This window comes from Pocillopora damicornis, chromosome 4 (assembly GCF_964200805.1).
Source record: "Pocillopora damicornis chromosome 4, jaPocDami1.2, whole genome shotgun sequence".
Lineage (NCBI taxonomy): Eukaryota > Metazoa > Cnidaria > Anthozoa > Scleractinia > Pocilloporidae > Pocillopora > Pocillopora damicornis.
In genome coordinates this window covers 12,857,250-12,872,886 of record NC_142673.1, presented here as the reverse complement: position 1 = coordinate 12,872,886, position 15,637 = coordinate 12,857,250, and the positions used below count along the sequence as shown (strand labels likewise).

At 39.9% G+C, this 15,637-nt stretch overlaps 2 protein-coding genes and 1 long non-coding RNA gene across 3 annotated transcripts; 2 read left to right on the top strand and 1 right to left on the bottom strand.

The window, feature by feature from the left end:
- Nucleotides 1-514: 514 nt before the first annotated feature.
- On the top strand, nucleotides 515-1,723 carry LOC149046857 (uncharacterized). Its single transcript, XR_016186122.1, has 3 exons — nucleotides 515-618; nucleotides 717-792; nucleotides 1,601-1,723. It is a non-coding gene; the product is annotated as an uncharacterized LOC149046857 (long non-coding RNA).
- A 2,000-nt stretch (nucleotides 1,724-3,723) lies between these two features.
- LOC113672919 (uncharacterized) lies at nucleotides 3,724-11,847 on the top strand. Its single transcript, XM_027189263.2, has 8 exons — nucleotides 3,724-4,229; nucleotides 5,885-6,139; nucleotides 6,346-6,534; nucleotides 7,115-7,831; nucleotides 7,903-8,332; nucleotides 8,670-9,167; nucleotides 9,759-9,964; nucleotides 10,899-11,847. Exons 1-8 carry the CDS (start codon nucleotides 4,178-4,180, stop codon nucleotides 11,354-11,356), a joined length of 2,805 nt encoding a protein of 934 aa, XP_027045064.2. The 5' UTR covers nucleotides 3,724-4,177; the 3' UTR covers nucleotides 11,357-11,847.
- On the bottom strand, nucleotides 11,764-15,231 carry LOC149046856 (peptidyl-prolyl cis-trans isomerase 6-like). The gene is made up of 5 exons (XM_027189267.2): nucleotides 14,954-15,231; nucleotides 13,783-13,843; nucleotides 12,884-12,916; nucleotides 12,119-12,306; nucleotides 11,764-11,971 (listed from the first exon to the last, which is right to left on the bottom strand). The coding sequence occupies exons 1-5, from the start codon at nucleotides 15,143-15,145 to the stop codon at nucleotides 11,837-11,839; spliced, it is 609 nt and encodes a 202-aa protein (XP_027045068.2). The 5' UTR covers nucleotides 15,146-15,231; the 3' UTR covers nucleotides 11,764-11,836.
- Nucleotides 15,232-15,637: the final 406 nt, after the last annotated feature.

Below are 15,637 nucleotides of genomic sequence, written 5' to 3'. Positions count from 1 at the left end.
TCATTTCCGTGCAAAATGTTGGACTTTGTTAAGAAAGGAAAATAGACTTGTGCTAACAACGCCGACGACGGCTTATTTCCCTTTAACAATGATGTTTGTGAATTGTAGAACAAACCCACAGATTGAGCTTTCTATTTCTTTGTTGCCCGCGTTGTTTGTCGAGGAGACCACATAAATACCACTAACCGGGCAGTGGACATCACACTGCAGTTCAAAAGAGACTTCTAATGAATCTTTTTTAATCAAAACGCCCCTGATTGTCGGTCCATCTACTTTTAAAGTGGCTCTGGCTTTTTATTTTATTTCCCAGTGGTGTCATCATTCACTTCACAGCCTCTGATTGTCGTTCAAAGCTACAATTTTACATGTTTGCTCGGAAACTGAATAGCAAGAATTATCTTCACGCACACCAACATTGTCAGTCAAAGAAAAACAAAGGGTCAGAGGGTAATTTTCCTATTTGACATTTGCATGTTTTTCAATTACGGCTTCACAAGCACAAATTCAGGATTTTGCATACTAATGAATTTAGTTTCCGTGCTTTACGCCTTTTGCTCGATATAGTGATCTACAATGCATTAAAAAAGTCTCGTTTCATCATAATCAACTCTGAATCAGGTAATTTACAGATCAATTGTATTAATGCCGTTTAAAGAGAAACTTTCATTAAAATTTCTCATGGTTATTTTCAAAATTTTCAAGTTGGCATCTTTTAGTTCCAGGCTTTCGCCACGAGGAAGGATATTTAAACGCATAAGTATCACGGCCACACTAGTACCGATCGCTCCTGAGGTAACTATTTTAATATTCAGTTTTGTTAAACCCTATCAGGAAACACAGTTTAACCATTGATTATTACTGCTGTTTAAAATTGACTGTCAAGGGAGAAATGCAATTCGAAAGTTTCGAACTGCATTTCTCCGCTGACATTAAAAAGAGTATCTTGGAAAGGAAAATCTCTGTGTGTGAAAACTGAAATGATCTCATTCGCGAACCAGCATGAATACACAAGCACGGATTTTCACGAACATTTTTCCTATTCTGAGAGTTTGCGAGTGTCGTATAACATCTTCCTTCACTTGAACAACCAGGCTTAAAATTTAACATCTTCATTTACATCATCATTGCGCAAAAGCATCACATTCAACATTCCTATCCTAGCAGAATGCAGGAGGTATAATTTGTCACCATCAAAACCGTAGCCCGCTACGAGTCGAGAAGGTCGTAATATGACCTCTATTAGTAGGAATCGGAGTTCTTTTCCTCCACGTATGCCTGCGTCATTAACTGAATATCATTTTCTTTCACTTGTAATAACCAGGCTTCAATAAAAGTGAAGTTGTATATCATCTTAAACATGTATAAATGTTAACCTATCCCTTTTTGGTAGGGGACGGGGGGGAGGATACGTTAATCTACGTTTCTTTGTTTCCATATTTCTTTTTTAACAGATTAAAAATAGCACTTAGTGAAAAACTAGAGTAACGTCTTTGCAGGGAAAAATAATATTCGTTGTAGCAACTCGTGCAGGAATTCCTGTCTCTCAAGCCTCTAGTGTAACGTGCTTTTCATTCACTGTTTGTTGTTCATTTGTCCCTAGTGCAAACCGTTCTTCAATGGAGCGAAAGAAATCTGAAGAAATGGTGGTTTTGATTCACATTTGCTCATTTATGTTCACCGTTATCACTGTCCTATCAAACTTGTGTTATATGCTGTTTTCAAGTGAGCCCAACGAGGTTCATACAAATGATAATGACCCGGATGAAGAATGAGTCGAATCCAACCCTTACTGCTTATCCTTGAGAATGGGGAGAGGGAAAATGGTGGTGATGCTTTGCAAAAAAAAGTGTTGTATGAAGTCATAAGTTCAAAACCTCCCCCTTTTTTCATTTTATAACAGGGAAGGCGCTCTTTCATACTCAGAGAAAAAAAAAAGCTTCTCCACTCTATAACTCTGCAGCACTTGAGCTATTGAGTTGGTAATCCGCTAGGGCAGAATTTAACACACAAAAAAATAAACTTGTGGAGAATTGAAGGCGAGAAGTCTCGCGGCTTTGATTTTTATCAGTTATCGCTGGATGATTGTTTTTCCGTGTAGGACCATGGAAAAATGCAGAGCCGAGACCGAACTGTTAAAGAAAAAGAAAAGAACAACTTTTTTAACACGTTATTTGTATTTAACCTCATTAAACTGCGTCTGAAGTGCGTTTAAAACTGGCCTGTAACTTAAAATCAGAATATTTGGGCTTCAAAATTTTAGCCTCCTTGGATCAGTCTTGCTGGAAAAAAATTTCATAAAAAATGTGCGCTTTCAGATTTTCTGTGTTTTTAAGTGTTGTTCAGAAGCTGTTACAGCCTAGATAAGAATAATGAAGTTCAGGTTATTATTAACCCTTTAACCCCCAAGATTTGATTGCAAATTCACTCTTCTAGTGGCTAGACATTTACTTGTAAATTAGTCAGGAGAATTTGATGTTAGATCAAGACGACTAACTTCTACCAGATAAGTTTAAGTATTATCATCACCTGTTTGTTGGATAATGTATGGATGTTGTTAGGAGAATTTACATGTTGATCACTTCTGGGAGTTAAAGGGTCAAGCTACCGATTTAGTTTGGTTGAAAATATTTTTCGAGTTATGGATTGTCCTCAAAAAAACAAGGCTAAAGGTATGAACAAGACAAACAACGATTTTCAACGAGAATAACTGACGAGCCGGCATCCCTAGAAGCGAACTAAAATAAAATAAAACAAAAACGAGACATCTGCTTGAAGTAAACTAATAAGAGGCAAGAATTGCAGTGATGTCTCTTTTCCACATGACGAGCGCGGAGTGGACGATCGACGAAGAGCTGGTGCGAGAGCTAAAGTTCAAACGAAAGAATTAAGGTTTATTTTATTTTCGTTCTTGATATTCATGCTAGGACGGTGTTGTGTAACGGGTAATTTCATATGCCTTGGGCACCGCTCAAATTCTTCCTCTTGGCCCATAGTAAAGAAAGTAATAATTCTGCTCAATCACTGAGCTGAAATTTCAGCTTATTTGCCTTTGGATTAATTTCTTCCGGTCATTTTTTTTCCACTCGCCCGACGGACATCGCCGAAAAGGAGGAACTCCTCGTAGTCTAATATGAACAAGGCGCGATCTTTTAATTTTAACCTTCTCTCGATGACCGCGCAGTTTTCCAGACCGTGTGCCGAGATATCTGTAACCAATCTTGCCTTCTTTCATCTTAGGGCCTGCTTACATGGAGGTGGGGGACCCCTATAAGCGAGGTAACCCGCCTGTCCATATAATTTCTTATTTTAACCTTGATCACGTTTACATGATAGGTGGGGTGACCCGCTTAGGCGGGTTGCCCGGTCTACCAGGTGGGGTAACCCTGTCAGTCGGGGTGACAATTTGCCATGTAAACGTCTCAAGGTGGGGTAACCCGCCTAGCCGGGGTCGCTTTCATGGCAAAAAGCTCTAAAGCGAAACACGTTTGTTTTAAAACTTTGTACATTTCCCAGCCATCTCATGACAGAAATCGTCAGAGACCGCAACGGACACAAAGAGTGTAAAATGTTCACATTTTGGAATATTTAGCGTTGTAAATCGACCATATTTCGAACTCTTCCTGATAACGTATTATTGAGTCAACGGTTCCTCGCGTAACCTAACACCGCATAACACAACACGTGATGCTTTCATGACTAAATACATACGCGTCCGAGAAATTTATCTTTCGTCTTTCTCGAGACGTGAGCTTGGAACGCCTATGCTCAGAGTCCCTAATTTCAAGCACAACAACAACCTCAAGAAACCTAACCTCATCACTTCGGGGTTGTAAGACTGAATGTAAACCCGTTTTATTTTTCGACCATGGCTAGGCGGGTTACGTCACCTACCTGGGGTCCCCCACCTTCATGTAAACAGACCCTTAATAGTTTCCGAATTAACAGGAGAAAAAGTTAAGTCACGCAAGATCTTAGTAACAGAGCCAGTTTTCTTGACCTATATCACACGAAAGTTGTGGTATTTTGCATACTGAATTAGAATTATAATTTTGATCCAGTGAAACGTACGTGTTTCGATTTACTTGACTGCAATCTGACCTCCCATTGCATATTAATCAAATCACTTCCGCTCAGGTGACACTGTGGGTCACATGCTGTTTCCAGACTATTTTCAAAGATGTCGGTGCTCTTCGCTCTCCTTCTTTGCCAGGTCGGGACGATTTTTGCAGGTACTATTTTACATTATCACTCTTCCTTGTCAGTATGAAATAGGAGATTATCTTCATTCTCTAGAACACATGTGAATGTTGTTTTGCTTTCGATGCACACGCCACAACATACAAAGGCAGAACAAATCATTTAAATCGCTTGTATTTATTCGTGGTCATTCCGTGACTATCATGCTTGGTAAATACTGCAGGTATTTTCACAATCTCACCTGCTAGCTACTCAAAAATCCTAAATTATGATCCACAAACCATCCTTTCATGTATAGGCAAACAAAGTTCCCTTTGATCGCTTTTGGAAGTTTAGGTCTTAACGGCCGACGTTGATAATAATATAAATCTCGAGTGAAGCACCGCGAGTTTAATTTGAGCAAACGTAGACGCTCATTACCATAGACTGCGAAGACGGACATTCATCGAAAACGAAAAAATACTCATAACTTTACAGCGATGAAACTGAACAGGATGACCGAGCTTTTCCTCTTGTTACTTTCATGAAAATAATGGAAGCAAGCAATAGGAAAAGATATCGAAAATCTGCGAATGTAAACAACCGGTCCCAACGATCCACCACCGGTCTCAAAAACCCTGGATAAACATACTGCTGGTGTTTGCTCTGGTTATAACGTTTTCGATTGCACTACTTAGAACGCTTTCAGTGCATAGTTCACGATTCGAATTGTGACGCAACTCGATGCATAGTTTGATGAGTCCCAGCAAATTTCAGGCTTTTATTATATTATGTAACCTTAGTGGCTTGCTTGGCAGCAATTGGTTATTTATGATTCATATTGAAAATGAAACCTCGGTAACCGAAATGGACAAGAGGCGCCTTTCCGTGACCTCTGAAGCTTCGTGTCCGTTATCAAACACACTGTAGCCCGACCATCGGGATCTCGAGAACAGTGTTACCGTGATAACTGCATTCTTCCTCATTCTACCACTCACCAACAAATTTCAGTTTGCAGGAGAGAAGAGTTTTGGGCTAGTCCAGTTGAAGGGGTATCTAGAGGCTTAACTATTACGCTGCAAAATGACGCTATCACCGCAGGATTACGGCGAGGCAAAGCGTTGGATTGTCGAGTGTGAGGGTAGGGGGTGGGTGGTGCAATTTTTTCTTTCGGTCCCAGCCATTTAAAATTTTTTAAGGCGAAAATCTTAATAATTATTTCTTGACACCTGGATTTGAATGCAAAACTCTTTTCCTTTTTCCATCTGGAGATCTTAGCGTTCTATTTTTCGATAATCATTTTCAGTGATTATCAAATTTAAAAGGTTGATGTGGCCCTCGACTAACATCCTATATCTCTGACTCAAAACTGAAATCCTCTTAGTAAGCCTCAGAGACCAGTAGCTTGTACCGGTTCCTAGTTAAACAAACAAAATGGGAAAATGGACAGGAGAATTGTTTCTCGTCATACTCAAAGCGCGCAGCTCAGCCGAAAAGAGGTGCTGGCCTTAAGGATCGGCGGCCCTGATTGCTGCGTGCATCGCGCCGTGTCACGCATCTCGAGTGTCCCTTGTTACTGGGTACGCAGCATCTAAAGGATGTTTTCAAAAACGTTATGGAATACCACCCGTAAGCATATTGACAACCATGCGCAAATTGAACCGGGACTTCTTAGCAGCACAGCGCTGTTCTTATATTTTTTTTACAGGAAAGACAGATGATCTTGTCCCATATCTCAACGCCCTTCAGTTCCGCAATGGTCCTTCGTTTGTTTACGCCAATCAGAGTTTTGGCTTGCAGCAGTTCTGTGTGTTATATACTGAACCAGAAAACGTTTCTACTATTCGATTTGGCTGGGATACACTGGGACTAAGAAGCTACTTGTTTCAAAACCCTGGCGATCCAAAAATACAGCGGTCACCTCCAATGGGTATGCGTAGTGCTGTTCCACTAGGAGGCCTGGGTAAGTCAGACCTTGAAGTTATATCATACGAAACTTGAGAAAAAAAACCCTTCAAAGTCGTTTGACATCATCAGGCCCCATAGTCTTTGCCTCACAGTCCGTCTCGTTTGGCACGTGAACGTGAAATCAATTCGGTCGTGCGTTGTTATGCCTGTGCAAACCGTCAGTGTAATATCTATCACCATACTTGATTTTTACGCTTCAAGGAACGGGATCATTTGAGCTCCGAGCAGATGGTTCAATCCACGAGTGGACGATCGAGAACCAGACTCCTGCAGGTTCAGCGAAACTGAGTCAGGAGGCCGTGGATCTAGCCGTTTTTGGTGTCCGCGTGCAGACAGGTACCTCAAGTAAAGCAGCACTGTTGCGTACTCACCCTCCCAAGGGCTATCCAGGTAACTGAATGTCTGCCTACGATGCGTTGACATGAACACGACAAGGAGAATTTGCTTATCAATCAAAAGCATCTTTCGTTGTTGATCATTCTCTTTATTCTCATGACCTTAACGTGTAATTTAGGTGTGATATTGTATGGAGAAATTTGATGTTCGTCACTCTTAGGGTTTAAAGGGTTAATCCAGCATCTGTAAGCTACCGTCATTCGAAAACAATAAATTATAAAGTCAGTGTTGCTTGGTAGCAAGTAATTGTCAAAAATAATACAAGTTGTGTTCGTGTTTGCTCTGCTCGGCCCTGAGATTAGTACTAGATTGCAAAACTAAAACGAATAGTGGCTTAGTCTCTTGTGCTTTCCCGCGCTCAAAGCAGTTCACTTTTATCAATTCAAGTTGAAATTCTCATCGGCTGTTTGATATTTTCTTTTTTTTTTGATTGGCCGTTTGGACAAAACTGATTTAAGACACCTAATCAAAATGCATAAAAATGAGTGCAATTCCGTCACCGTGGTTTCCCCCATTGCTCTTTGTCAGATCAGGCTCGTCCTCCTCTGACTTCATTTTGTCTCTACTCCGACAGGTGTTACTTCCATGGGTTATTCTGGCTCATTCCCAGTCTCCAAGCTCACCGTAAGAGATGAACAGTTTGGGGACGTTGGTCTGGACCTTTTTGCCTATTCGGCTTTAAAACCACGTGATTCCAAGACGTCAGCCACCCCCGCCGTGGCGTTTACATTTCGCATCAATAACCCAACAGAGAAAACTGTCAATGTTTCATTAATGTTTAACCTACCGTTAGGAATTCAAACAGACACAGCTAGACAAGGGGAATCATACAAATGTATACAAATGTCGACAGTTAATTCCACTATTTGCTCTAAGGCTTGTGCCAGTGATCCTAAATGCTTCTCATGGCAAACAGAAACAAAGAACAAAACATGTTTACTCTTTAATAAAACTTTCCCTCACTACTGGAAGCCGGGCTTTACTTCTGGTCAAAAGAACACGTGGAAAGCTCATGACTCAATGCTGACACTCAATAGGCCTGGTAACTACCCTCAGAGTGGAAATACAACCATTGTGACTGAGAAATCGCATAGCCCTTCATTCATGGTCAGTGATAGTTTTGGTCAAATCTGGAAACAGTTTAGTACACATGGTTATCTGCAATCAACAGCTAAATCATTTGGTGGTGGATTTCATGGAGCCACGGCTATTAATGTTACTGTGGGGCCTGGTGACGAAGAGACACTGACGATGGTCTTAGGATGGTATTATCCGAACAGAGATTTCACAGGTGTGCAGTGATTCTAAAATGTGTTTTACCGAATTATGCTATCATTTTTTAATTCACCCTTTTTTTTTCAGTGGAAATCGTTGGTAATTACTACAGTAACATCTTCAAATCCAGCGAGGAAGCAGCTTTACTTGTTTCAAGTGACCTAGCTTCGACTCTGCAGTCCATTTCTTACTGGCACTCGTCAATGATGATTGACACCACCAATGAATCGGTCCAGACCCTGCCCGAGTGGTTACAAGATGTTCTTGTGAATGGTTTGAGTTTCTGGCGCTCGGGGCTGTATCTCCATGATGGAAGATGGCGTCAATTTGAGGCTCTAGACTGCATTGATATTGATTCCGTCCATAATGACTTTCAACGAGAAATACCTTACGTTCTTTTTTATCCCGACTTGGTCAAAAAAGTGATGCGAGCATGGGCGAAGTACCAAAGTGAGGACGGTCATATTGTGGAAACACTAGTTATGGGTTGTTATTCGCCAACCAGAAAAATGGACAGGTAAGTATGAGCACGGTGTGGCTGATTCTTCAGCATCACAGTTTATCAAATGTTCCGAAGTTGCTAGCTAGCACACGCTGCGACTCTGACAGCGACTTTCTGCGAACAAGGCTCAGGTATTCTGCGATTTGTAGTTTGCAGTGTGTTGATGTTCCTATAGTTATAAAGTTAATCTTTAAAGGTAGACAACACAGGAATATCAAGGAAGGGAAAATCCGACGTCTTCTTCCTTTAGCACTGTTAACATTAACGCACTGTCACAAAGCGATAGAAGTATTTCAAGTGAAGCGTTTTGTGGCCTTTTGCCCGAACTTGAATTTAGTTTTTCTCTTCTTAGCGGGCCTCCAAACCAGCGGATAATGGGGGACGTGACAACAGTATTCATCATAGAAACATACCACATCTACTTATGGACCAACGATAGTCAATTCTTAGGGGATTTATGGCCGCACGTCGTAAATGCACTTGATTGGCTGATTTACAAAGGCACAAACGGTACTGGGTTACCCTATAAACAGCAGTGCACATACGATATACAGGCTCTAAACCTTTACGATCACAATGTGTTCAACAGTTTTATGTATGTGCTTTCGCTGCGGGCAGCACAGGAATTAGGTAGAATCATGCAAGACTCGAACGTATTGAAGGAAGCTACGATTGCCATGGAGTTTGCAAAATATGTTATCTCGGAAGAACTTTGGAGTGAAGAAGATGGTTACTATCATGCTTGGTGGGACAAAGAGCTTGGATCGCCTTCATGGCTGATGAGTGATTCACTATACGCGCAAGTTTGGGCCTACACTTTAGGTCTTGGACACTTGGATGATCCAAGAAGGTAGGTTGTGGAACTTGTTAGGTATGTGTTGTGTTGTAATTTAACACATAGTTTATCCTGCACAACCATACCCAGATATAAAATTGGAACCGCAGCTAAGTATACATTGAGGAATAGTCTTTTTCCTTCAGAGAGGTTTCTTTAATTGTGCGTTGAAATGTTTTTGTCTCATAAAATCTGAGTAACTCTGTTTTGAGCTATCGTCTTGCATCCAACTCAGCGTACAGTGAGAAAAGCGTTAATAAACGAGGGATAAATTTTGGTCACATGTCAAGTTTAAAAGTTTTACAAGACGTAAGATTCTGGCTAATCTGTTTTCATCTACAGAATATAAACTTTGGTTCCGAAAATATTCATACCAGGCTTTGTTTCCATAACCTTTGCTTTTGAAGATACTTTTCTTGATATTACGTACACCCCCTCAGTCGAGTTTTCCCGCGATAACAATTTGCAAGTGGCTTTGATCTGATTCGAACCTTTGAGGGCGGGTAAAGGGTAGCGTAGCCGGGAATTTTGTGGTGAATGTTTCGTTTTACAATATTCAGCCTACTGCTTGGTTGGAAATGCTTAACTTTGTTAAACTTTGTTTAGGCTAAAATTGCATTTGAACAAGGAACTTGAAATTAACGACACTCCATATGGTCTGCGAGTGATGTTTACTGGCCACCCCACTAACAAGAGCGTGGGCTCGTGTCCGCAAGACATCTCACCGAGTGACTTAAACAAACATGTAGCTATACGCGAGTCAATTTGGATTGGCGGCAGTCCTGACTGGACCACTCTGCAGATTCACCTTGGTAAGGATAGGGTTCAATATCCGGTAATATTCCCAAATGACATTTCTCATTTCCCAAACCTTGCTTCCATTAAGAAAAATCTTCGTTAAAGTGTAATTCAAGATATGAGAGCGTGTGGCGGTTGTCACGGAAAAAGGGACATGTCTGATTGTTCCTTAAGTCGTAGCAGAAACACTGAAAAGTGAGTATCTCACGCAGCAAACAATAAGCGGTTTGTCAGCACTTTCCTGCTCGTTTCAAAACTATTTGAAATATAATAAACACAATAGTCTCTATGTGGTGCGAAAATATGCTCGTGTAAAGGATATTATTGTTCCTGTGAGATATATCGACTCTCACAGTTTTCCTCGAGCTTCATTTTCGGAAAAACTGTTCACATCTTGGAACAGATTAATGTACGCCGACAAATAACCGTGCACATTTTCGCGCCAGATGGCTATTGTCTGTATTTACGGGGGATGTGGTTGTTTTGGGTTAAGAATCGACGTCTTAACCAGAAACTAATCAGTGAAAATAAATAGGGGAGTGCACGCCTGCCAAGCGGACTGATCTGTTGCTAAATTTAACTTCTGCGCTTTATCTCTGAAATGTTATCCGATTACCAAGGTATGTGTGTGTGTTTTTACATGAAATCCACAAACAAAATCTCGAAGTTTCGAAATATCTGTGCCTAAGAGATCTGACCAGATTGTATTACCTATGACCTCTTCCATAGCCATAATCAGGGAGGTTCCGATGTGTCCATTTTTGAGAAAAACATATAAATTATTATCACTGTTTCAGTTTTGATCACTTTCTTACCTAAAACAGGGGACAGGTGTTATGACACTAATGATTATCACTTATCAAAGTGACAGAGTTCTAACAAAAATGTAACTAAATACTTGGTGTTGTTTCCTCTATGTAAATCAAATTTGTTTTGGTTAAAATCCAGGTGTTGACCCTCAGGATGCCTCACTTCAAGCACAGAAAGCTATAGACCACGTTCGTTCCGAGCTAAACGACCAATGGGATTTTCACGGTCTCTATTCAGGGTCTGGGTACGGTCTTGATGGTCTCCCATGGTGCACCTCGCACTACACTTTCCACATGGTACTGTGGCACATCCCTTTTGCGATCTCGGGCCAGTACTTCTCAGCGCCAAATGCTACACTAACATTTAGTCCTAAATTCCTTTGCCCTTACAAAATTCCGTTTTACACTCCCTTTGCCATAGGCACTTTGCAATGCTCTGTCATAGACAAAGAAGCAATGAAGTTTGAAATGTTGTCGACGTCAGGTGATATTTTCTTGCAAAAACTTGTGGTCAGCGGATTTCAGTACCCCAAGTCAGTCATGTTGAAACAAGGAGAAGAGATCATGTGGCTATCACAGGATGACATCTTACTTTAAGAGCACTCCTCAACACTCGTTGGGCTTATTTCTCAGTTAGCGCCTTTTTTTTACATGAGAATGATTTTTGTGAAATTAACTCAAAGGCTTAGATCCATTACTTCTAAGTTCAGTCCTTTTTCAATTTGAAGGTGATTAAGAATACTTTCATGTGACTTTTTTTAATTTTACCGTATTTTCCGGAAATCATTTTTAAATCATCCTTTTGGGTGAAATAAATTTTCATAACAAATTATGTTCAGTAGCATTTTTTTAGCGATTCTGTCTGTCCAAGAGAACCTGACCAGTCATTTTCTATAACGAGATTCCCTTTACAGATTTACGACATAGCACTTACTGGAATTAACGTGGGATGAAAAAAAAACTCTTCCATAAACTATGGACGAATAGAGGAAATGCAGTCAGGCTATAAAGAAAACGGATCGTCCTTTAATTTTGTAACAACATCAATCAATTCACAATTACCAATAAAAAAAGTTTTTAAACATTAACTCCTTCCTTAGCGACTTTAAATGGCGTCGGTACATCAATCACGCCACTCTGTGTAATCTCTACTTTCTGAACTGGCCTATCGTTTTGGCCCGTTTGAACGCCTTCGATTTTCTTTACTACATCCTGCAAAAAAAAAAAGGACCAAGAAATTTTTGAAATTAACAAAAGGAAATGCCTTCTGACGCAAAATAATAAGGTTCATTGGAGCACTAAATGAGTTGAGGGGAACTTGACATTTGATAACAAGAGGAAACATGAAATTATGATTACCATTCCTTCCAAGACCTTTCCGAAGCAAGTATGACTGCCATCTAACCAGGGTGTCTGGATAGTGGTGATGTAAAATTGTGATGATCCATTTGTATCTTTGCCAGCGTTCGCCATACATAGCCAGCCGGGACCATAATGCTTTAGAACAAAGTTCTCGTCATTAAAGTTGTCTCCGTAGATACTATATCCTGGATGACGGAAAACATGAATTATTACCGTGCTGAGTTTTTACTGACTCGGTTTCCTTCAGATAGAAAATAACTTAGTGTCTATTTGTATCTTCACTCTCTCCCTCCGCCTTTTGCCGGGAGGAATCTATACGCCGCAATGTCTGTCCGAAACGGTTACCCTCCTCTTGCAAGATTTACTTGAAAAGGAGAGGGGTTTCTCGAGTTTTAAATTGCCAGTTATTGGTATTCCAGAGACCTCATTTATTTATCCAGCTGTCTCAGAGAGGGGGGATAAGACCTACTAAGTCATATGCCATAACGCTTCGTCTTTGGTCCATTTTCATCATTTTCACATTTTGAATGGGTTAGAGACAGTATTTTATCTCAAGCATGAAAAAAAATCGGGAGAAGGAGAATCGAGGGTGAGGGCTTTCAACTCAGAGTGGAGAATCCTATATGTGTTCGTATTACGTGAACTGAAAACGACCCACTGGCGTAGATTACGAATTTCAGGTCAGTATACATATGTTGATAAGTCAAACAATCCGTTCATCAGCAAGGAACGGATCATCAGCGAGTAAGAATTTTTACCTACCTCCTGTGCCATCGCCCTTAGTGAAATCTCCCCCTGGTAGAAAAAAGAAGCAAAACAATTATGGGGACTCTCGGATGTCGTCATTAATTGAACATCTATCAGATGTTTCTGGATAGTTTTTTGATGCGGATTTCAAGCGACAATTTGACAAAGTGTTACTTTAAGGGAAAAGCATGACAGAGATTTATTGATGATCTCTTCGTTGATCCTTTTTTTAATAGCTTATGGAGGTGAAGATTTTAGATCAGACGTCTTCAATTCTGTGAAAAGGACACCGTAAAAGATCACTCTCTTCTTTGTTCATGTCACAAGGAATTTAACGCATGCTCTCTCTTATGTTAGCACAAGTCCGAAAACACTTTCCCACGTGTATCGACAGAAGTTTTCATTCAACTAAACGATACTCTTGTGACAGAGGTCACCAACGACCGCTAATCACAAAACAGTATGTGTTGTTTAAAGGCAATTTAACACTAGAGAGGAATATTCTGGTGATAATTGCAGGGTGCGCTTAAAGGTTTGAATAAACTCAAAAAATGTATCCATCTCTTGATGCTATGAGCTCTCTTCAAAACCTCTCTAGAAGGACTGGGATCGAGTCTGATAGTTTACCATGTAAGTGTTTGAGTCAATTGTCCCAGTTGTGGTTTGTTTACCGTAAAATGTAACCATCTTCAATTTTTGAACGCATTCTCCCACTAATTTCAAATTAAAAAAGAAAAAAAAGGTGCTTCGAATTTTGGTTAAACATTTCTCTCTTAATTCTCAATTATCGAGGACTTTACAACTTAACTTTAAAAAGTTATTCATCAAGACAGATATTCTGCCATCAATTATAGAAGAAATAAACATTGTTGCCGAATCTCGACACTTTTCTGATTGCAAATGTGTTGACAAACCTTGGATCATAAAGTTTTTAATCACTCGGTGGAAAGTACTGCCCTTGTAGCCATAACCATACTGAAAATAAAGTTGAAAGTTTATATAGTAAAGTTAATTCTTGAATACCAAAGCAGTTTGGAATTGAGTACCGGAAGTAACCCTTTTCTTCACTGCTCTCTTCGATTGGTTGACATAACTCGCTCCACAACAGCCCATAATACCTAAACATCGGCGTTTTCTTGCGCCTGAAGTTGCTTAATTCATTTTGAACCCTTGATACCTCCTTTTGATGTTGACATTTGTTGTGCCTCCCGCTTCCAGTTTTGTGTTTTGTTCGTTTATTGTACTGTAAATCGCGTTACATAAGTTGCTAGGTGTTGACTGACAGTAATGTGCGTTTCTATGGTCCATGTGCACGAGACATTTGAGTTTGTGTGTTCTGAAATAGTCTTCCGTGGAAACAAGTCTGATTTGTGAACCAGCAAGTGTTTCAGGGTCGTAAATTTACATTAGTTCTGATTGTTTAAGCCAATTAGTTTGGCTCTAGTACAACGAAACAAAATCGCCTGAAAGCGTACGACAAAACATACCATTGATTAACGTCGCGAAAAGATATTTTGTATGCAACCAAGTAATTAAACGCTTTGACGCTTAAACGCTAAAACGAAAAGTTTGTAAATCACTAGTCGAATCTCGTATTCTCCCAACATCTCGCGTGGGTCACTACACCGTTAAACCGATATAAAATGCAGTCTATTGCTTTATAAACTAAATATGGGTTTATCAATGCAAAAAGAGAGAGGTTTTTGACAATATCAAAGCGCTCATAGTGTCTTACTTATTTCATAAACATCACATAACGTCAACAACTTATTTCAAAACACAGAATAAAGATTGTTTAGAGAGTTATGTTACCCTAGGGAAAAACAATTTTTTAAGCTTTATGTTATTGAATTAAAACTCTACTTGGCTTGCATTATGATATTCAGTTATCAAATATAAAGGTATTACATGATCATGTTGCTGTCATTCACTGCAAGGGTTCCGTGCCTGATCGCTTTAGTCGACGATAATATTTCCATGCAACTGACGATGGAAAGAAAATATATCCAACCCTGCACGAATGTTAACTACTGTCGGAAGTAACTTCATAATAAAATATTTTAAAAATATCGTTTTTGAACAAACCTCATTTCCAGCGAGAGATACAAAATTGGTGACGGTTTTAGGAGCTGTGTTCCCAAATAAACCAAGTACAATTCTTCCTATAGGTTGTCCTCCCTCGGAAACATCGAAAAACACTTTGCGAGTTACCGTCGTCTCAGACTCGGCTTTTACAGCATTGAAAAGCACATATATCAATAGCCCTCGCAAAATCATGGTTGAAAACTAACTACAAAATCGAATGCTCTCGCCTTTTAAGAAGCAAACGACAAAGAGGCAGAGATAAGAATAAAAAGTATTAATTTTTAATGACACGTGTGACAGGTTCTGTCAAGGTAACATGAAGGGGTATTTTTAACAGTCAGTTCGCTGGTGAAAAGTATCAGGCGACATATCTTTTGTTGACAGCAATCTCAGCATTAGCGACGACAGGTCTCTCGGTTTTTAACCCCTACAAACAGGTGTTCCCCCAGCCCGGTACCCTTAGTCTCTACTGTCTCTCCCTCTGAAGCACCCTTAATAAACTACTTGTTACTAATCTAATTTTTCAACAGAACTAGATCGAAGTCAAGGACAGCAGACACGAAACTAGGGTTAAAAAAGTGATATTACAGGTAAATCACAATCCTTATAGTCTCGTAAGATAAACTCGCAATCCAAAATTAAACCATTAAAGATTTTTGTAAGTTACAGCTAAAATCATTATGG

Excerpts from the sequence above, each read along its gene's own strand:
- LOC113672919 (XM_027189263.2), top strand. The coding sequence starts at position 4,178 with ATGTCGGTGCTCTTCGCTCTCCTTCTTTGCCAGGTCGGGACGATTTTT. Across the intron at positions 8,333-8,669 it reads CCAACCAGAAAAATGGACAG|CGGGCCTCCAAACCAGCGGA; the intron begins GTAAGTATGAGC and ends TTCTCTTCTTAG. Across the intron at positions 9,168-9,758 it reads CACTTGGATGATCCAAGAAG|GCTAAAATTGCATTTGAACA; the intron begins GTAGGTTGTGGA and ends AACTTTGTTTAG.
- LOC149046856 (XM_027189267.2), bottom strand. The coding sequence starts at position 15,145 with ATGATTTTGCGAGGGCTATTGATATATGTGCTTTTCAATGCTGTAAAA. Across the intron at positions 12,917-13,782 it reads TAAAAACTTTATGATCCAAG|GGGGAGATTTCACTAAGGGC; the intron begins GTTTGTCAACAC and ends TTTTTCTACCAG. Across the intron at positions 11,972-12,118 it reads GAAAGGTCTTGGAAGGAATG|GATGTAGTAAAGAAAATCGA; the intron begins GTAATCATAATT and ends TTTTTTTTGCAG.